This window comes from Ursus arctos, unplaced genomic scaffold (genome assembly GCF_023065955.2).
Source record: "Ursus arctos isolate Adak ecotype North America unplaced genomic scaffold, UrsArc2.0 scaffold_2, whole genome shotgun sequence".
NCBI lineage: Eukaryota > Metazoa > Chordata > Mammalia > Carnivora > Ursidae > Ursus > Ursus arctos.
In genome coordinates, this window is record NW_026622874.1 from 97,573,882 (window position 1) to 97,597,709 (window position 23,828).

General features: G+C 45.4%; 1 protein-coding gene across 5 annotated transcripts in view; it reads right to left on the bottom strand.

Moving 5' to 3' along the window:
- Positions 1 to 23,828, bottom strand: part of LOC113267890 (zinc finger protein 3) — a 58,659-nt gene that overhangs the window by 10,050 nt on the left and 24,781 nt on the right. The window contains exons 1-4 of one of the 5 annotated variants that reach the window (XM_026516180.4): positions 17,026 to 17,454; positions 8,741 to 9,169; positions 7,915 to 8,104; positions 5,079 to 6,337 (exon numbers count right to left, since the gene is read on the bottom strand). In XM_026516180.4, coding sequence (XP_026371965.3) covers positions 5,505 to 6,337; positions 7,915 to 8,104; positions 8,741 to 9,169; positions 17,026 to 17,268 — 1,695 coding nt within the window. In that variant the 5' untranslated portion in view covers positions 17,269 to 17,454 and the 3' untranslated portion in view covers positions 5,079 to 5,504. Of the gene's footprint in view, positions 1 to 673; positions 760 to 1,475; positions 1,645 to 4,007; positions 6,338 to 7,914; positions 8,105 to 8,740; positions 9,230 to 17,025; positions 17,455 to 23,828 lie in introns of those variants that run through there. The other 4 variants (XM_048224728.1, XM_048224727.1, XM_057315218.1 and 1 more) reach the window with 4 other exon arrangements.

Genomic DNA, 23,828 nt, shown 5'->3' on the forward strand with positions numbered 1-23,828 from the left:
CGATGAGAGAGGAAAGTCGGGGAAGTTACCGATGCACCCGAAGAAAACGGGCGAGCCCCCCACTTAAGCCTCCCGGCGCCGAATGTGTGAAATGCTTGAGGGGAGGAGGAGGAGGCTTCCGTGGTTCGCCCACTTTTATGTCCTCACAGGAGGAACCCTGTAAGTGCCGGAATCAGATCCTTCCAGGTCACATACAGAATGAAATCTCGTGATATCCTGAGTAACGGGGGCCCTCCTGGCTCCCCTTCCAGCCCTGCCTCCCATTTGATCCCAGTTTCCACTGTATCCCATATTTACGGCGCCCACAGTCAGCTGTGCGAATGCAACAGACCTCACTGTTCGGTGACGGCAGGCTAAGCACAGTAATTTAAATGACCAATTCCAGTAAAATATGTAAAGTGCTAGGAAAGGAGACTTTCCAGAAGTGTTGCAGGCCCCGGAGGGAACAGCCAGGACAAAGACCTGGAGGCAGGACAGAACAATGCACAAGTCACTAATACACCCTGAGGGCGGCCTGAGATGGCGGGTGCCTGACCCATCTCCAGTCCTTCCAGACCACAGTGAGAATTTGAGCAAATACGTGGCATAGTCAAGCCACTCAGGAAACTCAATACCCACCCCCCACCAAAACAAAACACACACAAAAAAAATAATAATGAAAAAAAAGCCTTACCAAAAGTCAATAGAAGGGAGGGCACTGGGGGCCTCACTGTGGTCTCAGGTCAGACTATAGCAGTCTTCAGACAAAGTATGAGCAACCTGGCAGGTAGGAATGGGGGATGGAGAACACAAATATTCTCAGAGTGTCTGTGTAGACAGCTAGTTTTGAGCGAATCAATTGCCCAGAGCCTTATATTTTCTACCTGTACACCTTTAAAATTGCTCCCTTAGCCAGGGTGCCCTCCTTCACGGCCGTCTTCCCTCCTGATGGAAGATAGGTTTCTCAAACCCAAAACTTATAGCAGTGTATTGCCCCAGGATGTCAAAACTTTTGGGGTACCAAACAAAAGGACTCATTTGAAATATTGCTACCAATAAGGATTAGGTGAACAAATCCTTTGTGATTCCAGTGGTTTCCTAATACTTCCCTCCAGTAAAGGCAGAGGACAAAACCATTTCTGTTGATAGATGACAGTGTGATTTGCCATATAAAATCAACATTGCTATCACTATACTCATTTATGTGAGCAGGATTTTTCAACATTTATGTCTATAAAAGCAAAAGTAGAGCAGTGCCTGGCTGGTTCAGTCGCTAGAGCATGCAACTCTTGATCTCAGGGTTCTGAATGTAAGCCCCGCATTGGGCATAAAGCTTACTTTAAAATCTTTTTTTTTTTTTTAAAGGAAGGAAATTTTAAAAAGCAAAAGCAAAAGTAGCAATAGATTTAATACCTTAGTAATAAGTAATACCCATCTATTGAGAAAAGCCTCTCAAATCAGCACCCAGAAAACACTTGAAAATATGATTTTCTAACCTTTTAAAAAATATTCCAAAATTCTGGGCATCTGGTCGGCTCGGTCAGTTCAGCATCAGCTCTTGGTGTTAGCTCAGTCATGATCCCAGTCGTGAGATTGAGCCCCACGTTGGGCTCCATGCTCAGCGGGGAGTCTGCTTGGGATTCTCCCTCTTCTCACTGTCTGCCCCTCCCCCCCAAATAAAAATAAATCTTAAAAAAAAGAAAATAGACTTTAAAAAATACTCCAATATTAGTGACTGGAATTATTTTTTGTATCTGTCTACTTCTCATTGTCAGTATTCCCTCTCCTCCAGCCCCCACTAGTCTCTGAGAGCAGGGACACTGTCTTATATAGCAATGAAATCCTCCAGAATCTAGAACACTGCCTGATAATAACAACTGTGTGATGACTGATAAATAAGCAAGTAAATATTTATGGAATTCTTTGTTTACCTCCAGTATGTCCTCAATTATATACAAACTATGCCCCCAGATACGGCATGAGACATTTTATTAAAAATTATTCATTGTTCACCTGAAATTAAAATTTAACAGGTCATCCTGCATTTAATCTGGCAACCCTATCTCCACTGAAACTGTCCTTGTTGAAATTAAGGGGAATGATATTTTAGCTCACTTCCCTCATTTCAAGCCATACATGTGTTCAAATTTTTCTTTCTGCTGATAGAATTCTGCAGCTCACACCCGCGGTGATAAGCTTTACGTTAGGTACACTTCTCCTGTTAATTCTTTGATTTGACAGGATCCTAAGAAATGTAACTTTAGTGACTTTGGGACCTTATGGGATCTGCTATTCTTTCATGTTAGTGAAACCATAAAGTTCTCAAGGAGGCTTAAATTTGTATTTGGATATTTTACACAGCTTTGTCTAACTCAAAATCAAAACTTAGCATCTTTTTACTACTATTTCCTTTGAATCAGAAAATACTTCCTCATCAATGTATTTATTAATTTCTGTCCTCGTCAATATTGTAAAGTAGTCCATAATACCAATGTGTTTGAATAACAAGACTCAACAGAATTACTTCTCATTCTTAAAGAGCTTCCAATGGCCATTCTTTCAGAATACTCTATACCAACTTCTCTTTGTTAATCATTGGAGACTGCCTTTTTAGACTAAGTATATGACAATCAGCCTCAGCCAATATTCTCTTTGATGTTCAAATTTTCACAACTCTGGCCGTGAGCTCATTTATTTTTAAATTTTATTTCTTTCGTTCAATTTTTAAAAAGATTTTATTTTTGTCAGGGAGAGAGCGAGCACAAGCAGGGGGAGCAGCAGGCAGAGGGAGAAGCAGGCTCCCCACTGAGCAAGGAGCCCAATGCTGGACTTGATCCCAGAACCCTGGGATCATGACCCGAGCTGAAGGCAGACACCCAACCGACTGAAACACCCAGGTGCCCCTAAAATGAGATATTTTCTATTAGCTTGGTATAAAGTTTATACATCTTTAATAAATTATATATATTTTAAGGTGTATAACATGGTAAATTTTGTTGTATATTTTATAATTTAAAAAGTTGAAAAAAATGAAGTGTGAACATATATTGGCTCTGATATTACTACAAATGTAGTAATAAGAGTCAAAATTGGCTTATTCATCTAGAATCATGTTTTCGAATCATGTACTTGGACTATACGCAAGTCACTATTGATAGACTAGATGGAGTAAAATTAAGCCATTACACAGAAATGTGGAAACGCTATGTGTTATTTCCCGTCTCAAGATAGATCAGACACATCTATCTCCCAGTAGCGGACGATGTCCACCAGACAGAATTCTGGAGGTGGGCTGCCAGGGAAGAGCTGCGGCCCTGATTTCCAGGCTAGCACTTAGAGGTTATTCTAGAATTTATAAAGTCACAGCATATTTCCTGGGATGCACAAAGCTGCCAACTCATCCACAAATATACAAGTTACTAGTTTGAGTCCCCTCAATTCATCAGATCGCCACATTTGGGGAAACCAAGGGGGTGGAAGCAGTCCTGCCCCCAAGGGCCAGGGGTAGGACTGCAAGATACAGGATGCCCAGTTACATTTGAATTTCAGATAAACACTGAATAATTTTTTAGTGTAAGTATGCCCCAAAGGTGATCTAGAATCCAAATTTAAGTCCTGTACGTTTGTTTCCATGTGTGCAAACATGTGTATATGGGTGATATGGGGGGAAGGGTTCCCACAAGCATCTTCAGGCCAAGACAGCCTCAAAGCCCCCTGGGGAGTTTCTTCCCAGTCTACCAGCGGTTCTCAACCGCTCTCCTGGAGCTAAGGAGGCACTGCCTCCTAACCACAGGTGGGACTGGGACTGGAGCAGAGCTCAGGTATACCAGTTTCTCCCATTCGTTATGTTGCTCTGTGAAGGTCCCCAGATTCAAGTACTAGTTGTCTACAGAAGCCACCAGCTCAACAGTGCACCCATTACTGGCTTTTTTCCTCCCCTCCCTTCCTGCTCCCTCACACCTGGCTTCCTGGAGTCATCTCCCTAAATAAACTATCTGCCCTCAAGCCCTTGTCGCAGGCTGTCTTACGGGAAATCCAAACTGCAACAGTTGGTACTGGAAGTGGCCCTAGAAACCGAGCCCTCAGGATGGGATTCTGGAACAGGTCACCGGCTGGTCTGATGGTTAATGAGAGGAGCCCGGTAACGAATGCGGTAGTGGTAACTTCTGGCATGCTCTACCACGGCCATTATGAAGATTCCCACCAGTTACGACAGCTGCGGTTCAGGCAGAAGGGCAAGCATCAGCTTCTGCAGTAGTCCTAGAACTTGAAACATTATTGGGACAGTGGCAATTACAAGGACTGCAGTTTCTCTCTCAAGCTTTGAAGAAAGAAAATTATAGGCTTAGTTCAGCCAACTCTCATTTCAGGGCATGTTGTGAAAGCCAAAGTCGCCCACAGACGGGATTAAAGAGATCCCCATCTTCTGCAGCAAGAGCAGGCTGGCCTGAAAACCAGGACAGGTTTATTCTGAGCGTGGCAGAACCGCAGAGACAGCTAAATGCAAAGACTTGCCAAGTCATTTATCCCCAAATTCTGGGCCCTGATTGGGAAAGACTGGGATCCTGATGCATGGGACATCTGGGGAGGTATGCTCGAGTACCTCGAGCCCCAAATTCTCCAAAACCCTCTGGCCTAACAAACGCATTGCCCTCCCCCCTTGCTGTAGGATAGTAAACTTTTCTTGCTTGGAGACCATGCAAAAGATCTCACCTGACTACAGTCAGGGAACAGACAGGATGGTCTTAAAGGAATCATGTTGGGTATTACTGAGTTGTGGAGTTTAAAAGGAAATTTCAGAGTCAGACTCTCACAGTGTGGCAGAGACAGGATATACACAACCAAAATGCACACGAGGCTGACAAATGTTTTCCATGATGTGTTCTATATGCAGAAAGAAGAAAAAAAGCACTACGTAGACCAAGATGCAGCTACGCTATACGCTGTACCCCAATTCCCCAATACACGCCTCACAAGCACGAAAAGCTCTCATTACCCCAAATCCAAATCTCCCCAAAGCTAAAACCAGTAGGAATAGTCTCCTCTCTTGAGAAGAGTGTTCAATAACCAACATACCATTTAACAGTCCTGAAGCATCATTACAAGATGTTCTAAGTTTATTCTGAATCAGATGAAATTGTCCCAATGTGGCTCAATTCTTTACAAATCGTACTTCTTGAATATGTGTTAAAACAGTTAAACAGTTTCAGTGTTTCTTCCTTAATTATACTGGATATACTCGGTTTAACTATACAAAAGGCAGTGCCAGCCTGGCTTATGGGACCCAACGCGTGGTGAGGGGACCGCACCCCAGGCGGACTGGCCAGTGAGGAGCGCTCCGCCACCCCCCAGCACATCCTTGCCACTGTGCCACCACTGAGCACCCACTCCTCAGGCACCCCTTGATGTCGAGTGAAACAAAAGCTACGACTAGAGTTTATATTGCGATTACTGGGCTTCTCCCTAGCATCCATGGGCTACAGTTTAATAGAAACAAAGCCACCCAGAGAGCATCACTTGACGGGTTAAAACACTTCTCCCTCCCCAGTGTGGACTCTCTGATGTTTGGAAAGATTTGACTTACTACAGAAGGTTTTTCCACAGTGATTACACCAATAGGGCTTCTCCCCCGTATGGATTCTGTGATGTTTATTAAAGTTTGAGCTGTGGTTGAAGGCTTTCCCACACTCCTTACATTTATATGGCTTCTCTCCAGTGTGGAGCCTCTGGTGAGAACTAAGCCCTGCGTGCTGACTAAAGCTCTTCCCACACTCATTACACTGGTAAGGTTTCTCCCCAGTGTGTGTCCGATAGTGTCGGATGAGGCTGCCTTTCCCACTGAAAGCTTTTCCGCAATCTTTACACTGGTAAGGCGCCTCTTCAGTGTGCATTCGCTGATGTTTAAGGAGGTCTGAGCTCTGACCAAAGGCTTTCCCACACTTACAGTCGTAGGGCCGGTCCACCAAGTGTGTTCTGTAATGAAGGGTGAGGTTTGAACTGTGGCTGAAAGCCTTCCCACATTTGGTGCAGACATAGGGTTTCTCCCCAGTGTGTGTTCGCCGGTGTTTGGTAAGATTTGAGCTATTGCTAAAGGCTTTTCCACACTCGGCACATATGTAACGCCTCTCCCCTGGGGCAGGTTTAGCGGGAATCAATTCTCTGCCTTTCTTGGAACCTATGTCTAGGACGGGCGTTTTGGCTCCTCTTTCCTTTTCAAGGTTTACCCATTGCCTTTCTAACCTGGCCTCACATTTACTGGCAGTAATCATGGGAATAACATCCCTTTTGAGTTCCTGAGATTCTTCAGAACTTTTCTGCTTATTTGTTGATTCCGCATTCTGAGTGTTCGAGTTACGATCTGAAACGAGAAGCAGAATAAGCGCAGGTCAGTTGTTTTGTGTTCTAAGGAGAAGCTGTTGAAGGAGAGACAGAAACGTCAGCTGACATGGATGGTGACCAGGTACCGCTCAGAGGTCACAGCATCACACTGACACAAGTAGATCTAGTTTACGGTACGAGGCCTTCACCAGCCCCCAGCAGCAGCTATGACGAGGAAGAGTACACAGCTTTCGCCGCCAGGAGAAGAACTTCATATAAGGAGGGCAGGAAGGCAAAACCAAGCCTCCCGGGACAGCAGCAAAGGAGCTGGGTGGCGCTCAGGCAGAAGGAAACAAGGAAGAAATATTACCGAATGCTCAAAGTTGATTCAGGAAAATAAAAGGGTAATTAAGGGAGACAAGGCTAGTGGCAAACTCACGAAATCCACATTCTCACAGAAGTGGAATATAAAAGTAACAAAAGAGGACATTCAGTCCACGTATGACCAGGCTAGTCCCAAATCGTTATTAATTTAAATCAAAGTGCTCACCTCCCAGGAGGGTTTGATTCCCAGCATGTAACCTACAATGACCTTCCCACCACTCTTTTAGTTCTAAATACTGCTTAAACCAGACTGAAGCCATCTATCTTTTCTAGAGCACTGCACTAAGCAGCCACACTTAAAGTCCATCTAACCCATCCACATACATGGAAAGGGGAGTCAGAGAAATCCACACTGAACTAGGGGCTCCCTGAGACCTGTCGCCCCCCCCCCCCCCGCAATGAGTACAGAAGCCTCCGTCAACAAGGTACTTTCCTCTCAGCCCCTTCCCTGGTCCCTGGCGCTCTCTCCCCTCAACCATCTCTTTCTTCCCGCTGCCGCCGGCAGCAACAGATAAAAGTCCCTTTCACTCTCGGTGATGAGCAATCACTCGGCTACACGTACAGACTTTCCTTCAAGTTGCCATGAACTATGTGTGGGAAACAAGTAACTCAATTAAGAAGCGAAGAATTTTAAATAACCTTATGAGGCAGAAGCTGAAAAGAATTTACCTGGGACCATTTCTGCATAATCCAACGCTGATTTTCACAGGTTCTTCACTCAGTCATTAACAAATGAACAAGCATCATCTTTCACTGGTTCGTTCAACCTGTCACACCTCTGTGAACAGTCCCCCCACCATTTTTTTTTTTTTAAGATTTTATTTGTCAGAGAGACAGAGAGAGAGAGAGAGTGAGCACAAGCAGGGGGAGCAGCACGCAGAGGGAGAAGCAGGCTCTCCACTGAGCAGGGAGCCCGATGCGGGGCTCGATCCTACCACCCTGGGATCATGACCCGAGATGCCTAAACGACTGAGTCACCCAGGTGTCCCTAAACAGTCCCTTTTTTAAACTCACTCTGACAAACCTTTTAAGAGTACGTCATGTCCCCATGCTAGGACGCTGGCTGAGACGCACTTGGGAGGAAAGGCACTCAGGCACTCATCCTGCCTACGCAGCCAGACCAGGCAAGTCGGTCTAGGGGGACTGCCTCACAACCAGTAATCAGAATTACTCTGTTTCTTCCACCACAAAGGCCTGGGGCACCAAGCACACAGCATGACAGACAGTCCCTACCATGACTCTTTCTCAGCTCTGGAGTGAAATCCTGCTCTTCCCCAGTCTCCTGGATGTATAAGGGCTCCCAACCTTCGCATCTGTGACTGGTCTCCACAGACTGGGGCTGCGTGCTGCTTGGAAACTTGGCTGTTTCTGAAGAGGACCTCTTCTCCCACACCTGCCTCTGTTCATTTGGAGGAGATGAGACCTAGAGACAATCAGGAATGGTGGGGTTTGTGCACAGCTCACCTCAGGACTACAGGTGACCCCTGAACATGGGTCTGAACTACGCAGGTCCACTGACACACATATTTTTTAAAGCTGCATACAATACAGTAAATGTATTTTCTCTTCTTTATGGCTTTCTTAATGTTTTCCTTTCTCTAGCTTACTTTATTATAAGAACATGATATATAACATACAGAACATACAAAATAAGTGTTAATTGACTACATTACTGGTAAGGCTTCTGGTCAACAGTAGGCTACTGAGAAGTTAAGCTTTGGGGGAGTCAAAAGTTATATTGGGATTTTCAAATGCACGTGTGCTGGGGGGGGAGGGGTTGACAACCCTAGCCCTGTGCTGTTCAAGGGGCAACTGCGGAAGGAAAGAAAGCCTCAGGAGACCTAATGTACAACCGCCAGGGAAAAGAACAGAAACACATCCATCTCACTCAATTCCCACAGCTAAAGATCAATACTGGACAGGAGAAGAAAAACAGGAGGAAACATGATCTAAGTCTGCAGAAACTTCCATTCAGCCCCTCGCACTGGATGGATAAACCCAGTCTTGCACAGAGTGCTCTACTCCCAGCCTCACAGCACAGAAGGTCTTCCCAGCCTACCTGCTGTCCTGGCTCGTCCAGTTCTTGCTCCAGATCTTCTAGGAGAGTGACGGCCTCTTCAGCGCTCTGTGGGCAGTGCTCCTGCACCCAGGCCTGGAGCTCCTGGGGCAGGATGGTCAGGAACTGCTCCAGCACCAGCAGCTCCAGGATCTGCTCCTTGGTGTGGATCTCGGGCCTCAGCCACTCGCAGCAGAGCACCCGGAGCTGGCTCAGGGCCTCCCGGGGACCCGGTGTGTCATGGTAGCCAAACTGCCGGAAGCGCTGGCGGAACACCTCCAGGTTGGGCAGGCTCTGCCCTTCCTCTTCGTCCTCATCTTTAACCACCACAGGCCCCCTCTCCCGTGGAGGCCGAGAGCCCCGAACTGCAGCCATGCCCAAAACCTTGGTCATCACACAGATTCCAGAAACAGCCTCACTAGAGATGGGACTCTGTGGAGCAGAAATATTGGTTCCTTTGGGTTTCTCGTTCTTTAGGGCTACACGTTAAACCTGAGAAAATATGGTTACCATAAATTACAAAAAGAAAGAAAGGATGCTTTTTAGGTCTTGACAGCCACACCTTTAGCACAAGAAACTGTGGATATTACAGCCACCATAAATCTATCATATAAAAATTACTGTTCAAAATCATTCAGGAGTCAGCTCAGGATATCCTACTTAACCTTACTTTGTGTCCACTCGAATAAAAAGTGCACAATGGCATACTTTTAAAATTAAATCTAAATTAACTTTGCTCCAAAAACTGTTTCAGAATCTTACAACTCCTGAGATTTCAACAGGATATCTACAGGCCAAATGCAGCCTGTCTAAATCCTATGAAAAATTTGCTAGCCAAGGGTGCATAGTTGGCTCAGTCAGTAAAGCACGTGACTCTTGATCTCAGGGGTCACGAGTTCAACAAGCCCCACAACAAACCCCCTACTTTACCAAAAAAAAAAAAAAAAAAAAAAAAAAAGCTAAACGATGGAGCTAGTCAGCACAACCAGGAATCATGTTAGAAAGTTGGAATTAACTAGAATATTTTAAAATAATTGAGTATAATTAATGATGTAATTTTAAAAATCTATTTTTCAATGATCCTATTTATTTATTCGAGAGACAGACTGTGAGCATGTGGGGGGCAGGGGGGAGACCAGCAGACTCTGCATTGAGCTCAGAGCCCCACCCAGGCTGATCCCATGACCCTGAGGTCATAAACTGAGCTGAAACCAAGAGCCGGACATTTAACTGACTGAGCCACCCAGATGCCCCAATGATGTAATTTTGAGCTTCACCTGACCCACTTTTAAGTAGGGCACACGCAAGTTTTTAAATGTCCTTCACCTTTAGGTTTCACAGAAAGACAAGCGGAATGACAGTGATTAGGTGTCACCTATATTCTTACAGAGGTATTTATTTTGATGAGATATTTATTGCTGAGAAGAAACTGAGGGGGAAAAAATTAAACCACAGTAGATGATACAAATGCAAAATGCTTAAAAGTATTTTTCTTTTAAATATTAAATACTAAATATTTCGGTCAGTTGATACATGAGAACACCAAAAACATCTGTAGTAAATATAAATTACTTCTATTTTCTTCATTTACCAAAAAAGTGAAGTCCATTCACTCAACATTTACTTGAATACCTGTCATGGGCTTGGAACTGGGAGTGCAGTGATGAGCAAGCCAGATGCACTCCCGCCCCCACGGAGCTTTCAAGTTTGTGGGAGATGGAAAATAAACGAGTAAATTGACGTCAGAATCAGACTATAATTATCAGCATTCGTTAAATCACTCTGAAAGAAACCTGCATAAATTAACCTTCCATGCTTGTGAGTGGCCTTCCCGAGCATGTTTCCAAACTGTAAGCAACACCTGTCACGTCACATAGATGTCCCACTCTGGGTGTGGATAACTGAGAGCAGGAAAACTCCAGCGGAAGTCTCGACAAAGAGCCAAACAGATAAAAGCCTATGCGGTTTACGTTACGTGAACCTATGTTGATAACAAGGGTAGAGACCATAAAAAGGAGGCACAAACGGCTTACGGAAGATGAGAAAATAGGAGTCACAGATAATCTAAATCTAAGGCATTTAAAAACTTGAGTATGAAAAAAATAAAAATGAAAAAAAACCCTTGCGAATGCTCATGTGGTTCTCACAGATCTGGCTGTATTACCTGAATACCAAGTCTCACATATGGCCCCAAACTCACAGCCAAGGAAAGGATACAACACAAACGGTGATACTGCTGGGTTATAGAGGACTGCAGTGTTTTAAATTCTTTTTTTCATTTCCCAAATTTTCTGTAATGGGTATTGTTGCTTTTATATCAGAAAATCAGAATATCTTCAAAGCCAAACAGAATGGGTTTACCACTAATGCCCAAACTTCATGGTCTTCAAAAATAAAACAGAACAACCCCGAGAAAACGACAAAGACCACGCAGAGCCCCCCCACCACAAATGTACATGTTCCAGCGTTTGTATTATTTAGTTTCACACATTTAGTAAACACACAGTAAAAACATCTATTTTATATGAATGTTCTCCTTCACTTATTTTTGTGGCCAATTCTGGTAATTTAAGAAAATAATTGAAATGGGATTCTAGGACTAGAACCTCAATATGTAATCTTTTATGAGAAATGCAGTAATTACCAGCTGCTATTAGTTCAGAATTCTAGGGATGCCAGTACTTGGGACGCCCCTCCAGCCCGCCCCCACTCTGAAGCATCCCATGAGATGTCAACAGGTGTCCTGACAGGGTGGACCTGAATCAGCACCGCCCACTCCCTCATGCTGCCCTGCACACCCAACCCGCTGCCGGAGCGCCCAAGTTCACGATAACTTGAAAACTGAGCCGGGACAGGAGCACACTGTCTCGTTTCCTAAAATAAAGGCACTAGCACTCAAGGCTAAAATAACCTCAAAATAACAGATGTAGTGGTGCCGGGGGCATTCAGTTGAAATGCTCTGAAGTAGGTCTCCCCAGTGCTGGAATACTTTTTCGTAACTGGTTACAAAATTTCACACTCCACCCAGAGAAGGGCATCCCTGCAACAGGAAAGACACTGGAATCCATCTGCGCTGCTCAGTTTCTGGGATCAAGCCTGGGAAAGTCAGCAAGACACGAGGAGTTACATAGTAACACAGGTGGCATTCAACAGGGAGTGGACCTGCTCCCAGAAGGGCATATCCGAACCCACAGATCACATAACTGCCTGTGCAAAACATGTACCCAGGGACAGCTACAGAAAAAGTTGGGGAGCCTGGCCGGCTCAGTTGGTAGAGTGTGTGACTCTTGATCTCTAGGTTTGAGCCCCACGTTGGTGTAAAGGTTACTCGAAAAAAGAAAACGTTAAGAAGAAAAAGTTTCCCTTAGATGCTGCCCACGACTCATATTCATGTGTTTGCAAAACCACAAATGAGAGCAGGGCCAAGTGCGGGCGCCCTTCATCCTTGCTGCGTCCGTTCTCCGTGGAGATTCATCCAGTCACACGGCTTGAATTACCATCTCTATACTCCCAACCGCCAACTTATCTCCAGCCTGGACTTCTCTTCTGAACTCTAGACTCAGACGACCAACTACTTGATGTCGCCACCAGCACGTCCAATGGCACCTCAAGGTTAACATGCCCCAAACCACAGTCCCCATCATTCCCCCCGCAGCTATTCACCTCAGTTTACAGCAACTGCATCATTCTGTTTTCTTGGACCCAAAAACCTAGCTATCCCAGACTCCTCCTTCACATTCTACATGTAATTTGCAAGCAAATCCTGTGAGCTCTACAGCCAAAAAACCCAATGTTCGACCACTTCTCACCACCTCCAACACTGCCACCCCATCCCCTCACCTCTTGGCCCGTGTACTGCAAGAGCCTTCTGAGTGCTTCCTTGGCTCTTGGTCTATTGCCAACAGGCAGCCAGAGTGATCCGGTTAAAATACAAGTCATATCACAGCATTCCTCTCCTCATACCTTTGAAGGCGGTGTCTCAGAGGAAAAGGCAAGGTCATCACAATGGTGGACAAGGTCTCACAAAGTCTCAGCCCTGTTGTCTCTGATTTCATCTCCTACCTCTCTCTCGTTCATTCCACCCCAAGCGCACTGTTCCCTGCTATCCCTCTGCCTAATGCTTCCTCCAGACTCTACACGGCTGGTCTGTACTCTATGCTCTTGCGGAAGCAGCCCCGGCCGCCGTCTTTTAAACCACACACCCCTCCCTCACCCCAGAACTCCTTATGCTCCTAATCTACTCTTTTCTCCACATCACTTATCTCTATATATTTTACCTTTCTTTCTCATTAAAAAAATTTTTAAGATTTTATTGTTTTTTTTAAGTAATCTCTACACCTAACATGAGCTTGAAGCCACAGATCCAAGATCAAGAGTCCCAAAGTCTTCTGACTGAGCCAGCCATGTGCCCTTTCCCTTTAAAAAACAAAACCAAACAAACAAAAAAAACCCCAAACAAACAAGCAAAAACCCCAACTGTTTCTTTCCTGTACATCAACTCTTGAGGGCAGGGGCTTTCATCTGTTTTCTTCACTGCTATTTCCAAGTATCTACAATATGCCTGGTATTTTGCAGGGGCTCAAATATCTGTGGAAAGAATGAATGTGATATATGGACCTTTGGGGCTCCTTATGGAGCAAAACCTGTAAAATCAGGCTTTAAAAAAATATCAGTACAAATTTAAGCTAAACAAATATGGCAGCATAAACTCATGCTTATTTTACTCCAGACGCAGGCGGATACAGAATTAGCTAAGTGTGTGCACGTGAATTAGTGTACAGACATTTATCTCCTAGCTGTCTGCTGTGAAGGTTAAGAAGCAATGACATCCCACCATCAGCACACCCAGAGCCCAGATCTTGGTTTCTAAATATCATTCTCCAATAACAATTACTAGAAAATGGAGAAATGGTCGATTCTCGGTTGGGGAGCATACAAAATGAGCCTGGAGCGTCCTGCAGTGACAAACAGTTCAATGATCACGGCTGAAACAATGTGAGCTACAAAATAATACAGTACTGAGTCATAACCCGAAAGGTGAAATAAATATTTCTGAGTCCACACCATGTGAAAAAAAAGGGGGGGGGGGACACTGAATAAACAGAGGAGAAGAGACAAATCTCCCATCCAGAATTATGCCAACTTATTTACGCAGATACCCCTCTGTCAAGAAGGTGGACTTCACTCCCTACCTCAGGCGTGTGGGCCGCACTTAGGGACTCACTTCCACAAGGAGAGTAGGGAAAAGGGTCGAAGGGAAGCACTACGGTGCGGAAATCTGACAAACACTAGCTCGGCCGGGTCACCAAGGTTAACATTACCGTGGTTAATGATAATGATGACAAAGGCACATTACATCTGTGGCCTTCCTCCTCCACACCCAGATTGAGGGACGTTCTAGAGAATACCTAACCTGTACTTCTCAAAACTATCAAGGTCATTAAAAACAAGGAAAACCTGAGAAATTGTCACTGACCGGGGAACACTAAGTGGACTTGAAGACGAATATAATGTGGTACCCTAGATGGGATCCTGGAAGGGAAAAAGGATATTAGGGAAAAACTAGTGAAATTCAAATAAATTGTGGAGCTTAGTTAATAGTAATGTACCAATGTTGGTTCCTTGGTTGTGACAAATGTACACAGTAATGTAAGCAGTTAACAGTAACTGGAGAAGAGGTATATGGGAATTCTGTACTACCTTTGAGCTTTCCTAGAGATCTATTCTAAACTAAAACATTTAAGGGGCGCCTGGCTGGTTCAGTCAGCAGTGCATGCAACTCTTGATTTCAGGGTTGAGAGTTCGAGGACCACATTGTGTACACAGATTACTTAAAAAAAAAAAATCTTTGGGGGCACCTGGGTGGCTCACTCAGTTAAGCAGCCAACTCTTGGGGCGCCTGGGTGGCACAGCAGTTAAGCGTCTGCCTTCGGCTCAAGGCGTGATCCCGGAGTCCTGGGATCGAGCCCCACATCAGGCTCCTCTGCTGTGAGCCTGCTTCTTCCTCTCCCACTCTCCCTGCTTATGTTCCCTCTCTCGCTGGCTGTCTCTATCTCTGTCAAATAAATAAATAAAATCTTTAAAAAAAAAAAAAAGCAGCCAACTCTTGATCTTGGCCCAGGTCATGATCTCAGGGTTGTGCAATTGAGCTCTCAGGTTCTGCACTCAGCAGGGAATCTGTTTGAGATTCTCTCCCTCCCCTTCTGCCCCTCCCCATGTGTGTGTGCTCTCTCTCTCTAAAATAAATAATGTGACTCTTAATCTCGGGGTTCTGAGCCCCACATTTGGCATACAGCTTACCTTAAAAAAAAAATCAACAGGAGAAAATCAAATTTAGTTTTGTATATACAGGGAACCACAAAGATGTGAAATTCTGAAGGCAGTGAGGAAACAGGGAGGCTTATATAACAACCTGAGCTAAGGAGAGGGGTCTGAGGATACTAAGATGAGGAAGATCACTAGCAGGAAGGTGAGAGGAGATGTTTGCAAAACAAAGGGTGCCCGATTATGCAGGTTTTTTAGGTAAAGAGGAATCTCCTGAATAGCTCTCTTTCTGGTACAGGCAGGCACTTAAGGGGAACCGTAAAGAGCCTTTCCTGAATCTGCTGGGTTTCAACTGCGTTTAACTCAAAATACTTCTCATGCTGAAGTGTCCCATCTTGGGGCGGCCTGCCCTTAGCTCCTGAAGTTCCCTCCTCTGAAAAATCAAAGTTTCACACATTATAAGTCTAGTATCAGCAGAGGTTTAGCATACAAATCTGCACATAAGCATTTTATTAATTTCTCTGTTTGGCACACAAAAGTCACAATCAGGCCTCTGCCTCCTCATACCATCTCATCACTCTCCTGCTCATTCCCTATGCCCCATCAACGCTCAGTTCTCAGGGCAGATTTCTATTTGTCTGTCAAATCTCAGCTTAATAACAAATACACAAAAAGACACTTAACCTTAGTTATAATAAAAGATATGAGAATTAAAGCTACAATGAAATGTTTCCACCTATCAGACTGGCAAAGATTTCTTAAAAATCCGATAATGCTCTGTCTTGATTTTTCCCTGCTGAGCAAAGCCAGTTACTTCACATTTGGTCATGCTGAGTTTGCCTAAAGGTTCACTTAGGAATGCCCTCCAGGTCTTGGCTTCTGATTTTTTTTTTTCTTTCTTTTCTTTCTTCTTTCTTTCTTTCTCTCTTTCTTTCTTAAAATTTATGGACTAATTGATTGTAAGCTCTATGCCCAATGTGGGGCTTGAATTCATGATTTTGAGATCAAGAGTTGCATGTTTTATCAACTAAGCCAGCCAGGCGCCCAGGCTTCTGAAGTTTTCTTAATAAAGTATTTATAAAATCAAAGCATGTGGATAGAAAACAAGAGGCTTCATTACTAAGTCCCATTGTCTTCAACCACAGTGAACTACCTTCTTTAGGTTACCTAGAATGTTTAGCACAAGAGGCTTATAAGTTCACAGTCTACTATAACCAGAAGAGAATCGTTCCTGTTTCCAGAGTCTTTTTTTTTTCCTTCCCTCTTTTATGCCCATTTCCCAAAATGTATACTACTTTATAAAAGTGCCCCAAATCCATTACAGAACAAGATAGGGTATAAATAAGCCAAATTATCACAGATTCTAACAACTGAATGGTACTTACCAACTAACGGTAGAACGTCTTTAACACATTCATTGTGTACCTGAAAACTCCTAGGCAGGCAAATTTGGTAACTGAGGCACAGAATTCTACTGTACGGTACTTACTTTCTTCATAGCAGCCTTCCAATCCCTGAAAACAATTGCTTTTTGCTTCTCAACTCTCTTCTTTACAGTTTTTTCAACTGTTCCTATTATAACATAGGTTTCCAAGGACCTCACCCACCAGATCACCTTTCTCTCAACAAATTATTTATAAATGGTAAGATAAAAATGCGTTTCCAAACTCGAGCAGATGCCTGTTGTGTGCATGCTTTCTAACCTTAACAAAGCCCAACGGTACTATTCCCTCCTTTGGATCAGCCGCGACCCGGGACTTCTAATGAGGCTCGGTTTCCCAGAGCAGGTCCCCAGGCCCCTCAGGCGTGTTCTCATCAATTAGCCCTCATCAATTAGCCCTGAGTTCGGACTTTCTGTTGAGAGCCTGGGAAATAGAGAAGGCAACCCAGGTCCGACTGACAGACGGCTCGGCTCAGAGAGAGCACAGAAAAACTGCTCTGAAACAAGAATGAGGCAGTTTCATTTGTGAAACCCCCCGGGGCGGGGAGGAAAAGGCTTTCCCGGGAGCAAGCGCCTCCATTACCTGAGGCTGGGCAGAAGCGCGGGGCTCCTCCCTGAAGACCTCCCGGGACCGGTCTGCGGGGGTTCTCCTCCCCGAACCCTTTCGGCCAAGGCTCCCTCTCTCGCCCGCCACGCGAACCAGAAATCGAGAGACGCACCGGATTTGAAACCGCTCGAAGCGCTCGGACACCTCGATGCACCCCGCTGCCGGCGCAGTCGGAAGTGCGTCAGAGCCCCGCCCCCGGGGGGAGTCTAACGGGACCATAGCGGTCCCTCTAGGAACTGGGAAAGTGGTCTCGGCATCTCGGTGTCTCGGGTTCGTAGGGGGTCGAGGCGGTTTGGGGACTGGCGGAGTCGCTCCACTACGGGAACAGGGACCTAGTTCACCCCCCCTTTTTTTAGCCAAGGAAGTGCCAACTAGGTAAAGTCTTGGGCGGTTCTCCCACCCGATCCCCGACGTCCCGGTCCAGGGAAGGGTCCCCTCGTGGACTTCAGAGCCCGGTTCGCCCGTGACCTGGGCCCGTCACTTCGTGAGAACTTGATCCACGTTTATGGACACGGAGCCCCACATTTGGCCCACGAAGTCAGAGATTGAGTAATCACTGTAAGACTTGAGTCACGGGGGCATCAATCTGAACAGAATTCTGGGCAGAAATCTCAGAGGCTGCCTTCTAAGGTGCTCCTGATGCTGGGGGGCTTGTTAGAGAAGTCTCTGCCTGCCTTTTTCTTCCTCTGCTTCTGCTCAGCTGCAGGTTTCAGACTAGATTCTCAGTGTTTCTTTCTTCATTGAGTTTACTTTTGCCTGATCCTGAACCCTCAAAAGGCACGTGAAATTCCCTGCCTAAATGCACCATAACTTTATAGAAACATGGTATCATTTACCCCCCTCTCTTTTTTTGGGGGGGGGGTCACTGAAATTTTTTAAATTTTTTATTTTAATTTTCAAAGACAAATGTAGGGAGGATGACAGTGAACTTCCATGTACCACCTGGCCAGTTCATCACATGGTCAGTCTTCTTTCATTAATTCATTCCCCCAGTGCATGGTCAGACATCTAAGATGGGTGGATTCTGGCTGCCACCTGTTAAGAGGCACCAAAAGCAAACTGGAAGGTGTGAGGTCTGAACACCATACCATCCCACCGGAGAGAATCTCGAGAATTTTTCCTTTAGGTAGGAGAAGAGGGGAGAATGAAGGACAAAGTCGTCATAGTTTTCAAATATGTAAAGAGTTGTCATTTCCAAAAGAAATTTGTTTTATAGGACCCCAGAATTCAGAACTAAGACCAATGAATGGAAATGCTAGAAAAGTTCAATATAAGGAAGGACTTCCTAATGGAGTTACTCAAAATGGCCACTTCCTGTATCAGCTGGTGCTGTCTTGAAGAAGTGGGAGAGCCCTGGGGATGGGGAGCTCAGGAGGATTGCAGAGCACATTTTTGGGCTAGAGGACCTTTAACATCTTCATACAGCTTGCCCCATACCCCTGTTAGTTTTTCCTTTTTTTTTTTTTTTTTAAAGATTTTATTTATTTATTTGACAGAGATAGAGACAGCCAGCGAGAGAGGGAACACAAGCAGGGGGAGTGGGAGAGGAAGAAGCAGGCTCATAGCGGAGGAGCCTGACGTGGGGCTCGATCCCGAAACGCCGGGATCACGCCCTGAGCCGAAGGCAGGCGCTTAACCGCTGTGCCACCCAGGCGCCCCCTGTTAGTTTTTCCTTGACCTCTAACCCTTTCACAACACTCCTTCACCGTTACCGTTCCCTCCATATACCTCCTTACAGCACTTACTATGGGCAAGGTACTGTTAAGCACTTGGTTTCCCTTCCTTATTGATGCATTAAAAACCTCAAAACTTAGCAACTTAACACAATAATCATCATTTCTCATATGATCTCACAAATCTGTGGCTTGGCTGGGTTCTCCTGCTTCCTGTGGTGTCAACTAAGGAGCTGGGATGGCTGGCAGTTGATGCTGGCCCACAGATTGGAAGTTCAGCTGGGATGTGGGCCTAGGGGTTCATCACTCCTCCATGTGAGGGTCTCTCCGTGGCTGCTTGGGCTTCCTCATGATACCACTGGCTTCCTTAAGAGGTCAAGGTAGAACTTGCAGATGTTTAGGGCCCAGCCTTGGAAGTTACAGAGCATCATTTCCACCATATTAGATTGTTAAAACAGGCCATTGGGCCAGATTCAAGGGGAAGACAAGACAGACTCTATTTCTTGGTCACGTTGCAAAAGAGTATGTGGGATGGGAGATAATGTTGTGACTATCTTTGGAAACAATCTACTACACACATATATCTTCATGATATCAATCCTATGAAATACTATAGTCCCGAGAATACTTACCCTGTGCAATATTAAAATCTCTGTTTTACAGATCAGGAAACTAAGTACCAGCGCAGAAAAGTAAGGACCTTGACCAGGGTCATACAAGTGATCTGTGGGAAAGGCAAGACTCAGACTTGGCTCTTTCTCCAAAGCCTATGCTTTTAGGCACTCTGCTGCCTCTGAGCTAGACTGGAGGAAGAGATGGTTGAAGGGAACAGAATCACTGGGAAAACCAGGAAACCCACACAATTCCATGAGCCACATGTGTGTTGATGCCTTGGTAGTGCTCTCTCCAGCCTCTTCCTCAAAACGATCTTTGCCTAGCCAGGCAACCAGTGAGCTGTGATGTTGGGGCTCGAAGGGAATCCTTCCGATTCCAAGCTTGTTGCTCTTTCTAAAGCCAAGGAGGGGTGTCTGGGTGGTTCAGTCGGTTAAGCGTCCAACTCCTGATTTCGGCTCAGGTCATGATCTCAGTGTCATGAGATGGAGCCCCACATCGGGCTTTGCACTCAGCCGGGAGTCTGCTTGAGATTCTCTGTCTCCTTTTCCCTCTACGCCTCCCCCTGCTTGTGCACACGCTCTCTCTCTCTCAAATAAATAAAGAAATAATGAAAATCTTAAAAAAAAAAAAAAAAAAAGCAAAGAGGCCCAGAGTTGGAAAATATTAATGCCAACATAGACCTTATGGATGATCTGGTTAAGCTCTTATTTTCAGATGAAGAAACCAGTGCCTGGAGAAGTCTGATCCAAGGCACATTAGTGAGCTAGTTAGAAGCAGAGCTGAGAGTAGGATCAAGATTCTCTAATTCAATCCTGCGTCCTTACTATATCTCAACAGATTTTTTTAAATAGCATTAGGAAGGTCAATATGCTATCCATCCAAATCATCGTATATTACAGCAAGTTAACTTAGGATGAGTTTTTATTTTCTTCCGTTAATAAGACTATGACCATATGGCACAACCACAGGAGAGCAAAGGAAAAGTTAGCTACCTTGCCTGGTGGCTGACCGTGATCTGTCACCTGCATTTCCTCTTCAGAGCAGTTTTGATTTCTAAGAACGTCATACTTTTCCCAGTGAATTCATTCAACAAACACCAAGAATGTGTCAGGCATTGTGTTAAAAGCAAAGGAAAGGGGGCGCCTGGGTGGCTTAGTCGGCTGAGCGTCCAACTCTAGATTTCAGCTCAGGTCATGATCTCAGGGTGGTGAGGGGGAGCCCCACGTCAGGCTCCCTGCTGAGCGTGCAGTCTGCGTAAGCTTCTCTCCCTCTCCCTCTGCTCCTCCCCCCTGCTTGAGCTCTCGCAAAATAAATAAGTAAATAAAAGCACAAGGAAAAAATGAAAAATACACACAGTTCTTGGCAGATATGTAAACAAATAATTGCAGATGTGGTCACTGAGAAGAGAGCGGAGACCAGTAAACGGTGACTGAATGTGTCATCTTGGGCAACCACAGTCTAACCTCTTGTAACATGGAAACATTCCTTCTTTGACAGCCCTCTGCTTCTAACCATTTATATGGCAGGGAGCTTACTAATTTAGAGAACAGTTCCCTCCTTTCAGAGAGTTCTAATTCTGAAAGTTCTTTCAATTAAAGCAAAAATCTGGGGCAGCTGGCTGGCTCAGTGGGTGGAGCATGCAACGCTTTTTCTCAAAGTTGTAGGTTCGAGCCCCATGTTGGGTGTAGAGATGACTTAAAAAGTAACAGGGACCCCTGGGTGGTGCAGTCGGTTAAGAGTCCCAATCTTGGCTTCACCTCAATTCATGATTTCAGGGTGGTGAGATCCGCCCTGTGCGGGCTCCGTGCTCAGTGCGGAGTCTACTAAAGTTTCTCTCCCTCTGCCCCTCCCCTTGCTCACTTGGTTTCTCTCTAAAATAAATAAATCTTAAAACAATAAAAATAATAAATTAAAACAAAAATCTATGTTCCTACAATTTCAACTCATTGACCTGGTCTTGATTGGTCCTTTTCTCTCACAAAATGCAGTTGTTCTTCTTGTCAGCCCTTTAAAATATCTGAACAGTATCGTGTCCCAGCGATCACCTACACAGTTCCATGGTCTCATCTGAAGGTTGCTGCTGAATCTTGGACTGTAAGCACTCACTTGGGCGGCACATTCACTGAATCTTGGACTGTAAAATGTTTGAGGGCCCTTGGAGGGTCCACAGTTCCTAAATGACCTCCATACTCTCCCATCTTTCTCTGCACTACCCAGTTGTCTTTTGTCTTGAAAAAGCGTTTCCCTCTCCTTCGTGGCAGAAATCTGGAAGGGGAAAAGCTACCAGTGGTTACTGTAGGCTCTGGCTTCCTCCTGACCCTTCCAGAAGCATGGGTCATGTTTCTCCCTCAAATGTGCCTTTCTAGATCTTGCTTACTCATTCTCACGTTCTACTGGCCAAGCATGCTGTCACTATGCTTGGCCAGTAGAGGGTGATCATACCTTGATCTCTCCTAGAACAGGGCTGGGCAAACTTCTCACCCATTACAGCTGTGAAAACTTGCCTTTTTATTTCCCAGAAGGAGTCTGCATGTACAGCATGTTGGGGAGCTGCAAAGACATTCATTCAGCTGAAGAAAATGAAAGGAGGGGTGCCCAGCTGGCTCAGTTGGAAGAGCATGCAATGTGCGATCTCAGGGTTGTGAGTTCGAGCCCCACGTTGAATGTAGAGTTTACTTTTAAAAAATATTTTAAAAAGAAAGAAAAAGAAAATGAAAGGCAAAGAGGATACAAGCAGAGTGATGTAGTTAGACAACCCGTAGCTTACAGCCGGGGCTCTGCGGCTAATGAGCCCTGTGAGATTTAGATCCGCAACTTGATGATCTGGAAAATGGGCAGAACACTACCTTCTCAGACAACTTTAAGAAATCTCTGCACCCAGGGACGCCTGGGTGGCTCAGTTGGTTAAGCGTCTGCCTTTGGCTCAGGTCATGATACCAGGGTCCTGGGATTGAGCCCCACATCCAGCTCCCTGCTCAGCGGGGAGTCTGCTTTTCCCTCTCTCTCTGCCTGACGCTCCCCCTTCTTGTGCCCTCTCTCTCTCTCTCTGTTAAGCAAACAAACAAATCTTAAAAAAAAAAAAAGAAATGTCTGCACCCAGTGTGGGGCTCAAATTCACAACCCTGAGATCAAGAGTTGCATGCTTTACCGACTGAGCCAGCCAGGCGCCCCACCTTCTCTGACAACTTTAAAGCATTTGGATCACACGAAAGTGAACTAGCAACTGACTACACCAACAGTAAGAGATCCGTAATCTTCAACATTCTTGGCTATAATATTATTTCTGATGTCCTCTCCGGTTTAATGTTATCCACCCCCTTCCATGCCCCCTTCCCCACAGATAGATGTGGCTGCACGTATCACAGATTCTTGTTTTTCAATTCTGCCTTCTCTGGAGAGCCACCTGACTTCTTCTTAACAAGAGAGGGTAGGGGCGCCTGGGGGGCTTGGTCAGGTAAGCATCTGACCCTTGACTTCGGCTCACGTCATGATCTCAGGGTGGTGAGATTGAGCCCCACCTGGAGCCCCTAGTCTGGGTCGTGCTCAGCAGAGAGCCTGCTTGAGATTCGTTCTCCCATTCCCTCTGCCCCTCTCCCCCACTCGAGTGTGTGCGGTCTCAAATAAATAAATCTGAAATAAATAAATAAATAAATAAATAAATAAAGAGAGAGAGAGAGAGAGTAAAGTTTCCTGCCAAGACTTTTACAAGAGTAGGTTGCAAGCTGTTCCCCTAGTTTCTGGAGGAAGCTGGAAAATTTTGCATATTCTCAGAATAGAAGGAGACCATGAAGGGCATGTGGCCCAGTCCTTCCTCACGCAAACTCCCTTCCAGCGCAGGGCCCGAGGTCCCGCAGCCAGACCTGAGTGAACTGATGCGGCTCTGGCCGGCCCCGCACAAGGTTCTTTCTTCTGCCCGTGGCTTCTGCAGAGACTACTCCTGCTTGTGCAGCCGGTGCCCCGCACTCCCCCAGGGACCACCGTTCACCTTCTTATCAGGGAGTGATCAGCGAACTGTGTGGTTGTCACAACTCACCAACAGAAGGCAGGCGAGTAAGCGTCTGGAGGAAGGGATGCCTTTTCCTAATTTGTCTGAGTCCCGAGTCCCGGTAGCAGCGAGGCTGAGCCATTTCGCTTATCTGCCTCACTCACTGCTGTATCGCTTTCCTTTCCTTATTCCTAGCGCGTGGCCTGACAATGTTTGTTGAAAACGACTTTTGTTTCTATGTCTTGGAATCACGCAGGACAAATTGAATCCCTCTTGCATCCCTCTTTAGATACTTGAGGGCAGAGACCAAGTTCCCAGTGCGTTTTCTCTTCATCAAGGACATATGAGGTGGTTTTGCTTTTGTTATCCTGCACTTGGACCGTTTCTCTTTTAACATGTGGAATCCAGAACCAAAGTTAGGGCACACAATAAAGATGACCCAGGTAGGGTCGAGTCAGACTACCACCTCCTAAGCTCAAGAATCCGGAGTGGAGGCCATGCTTTAG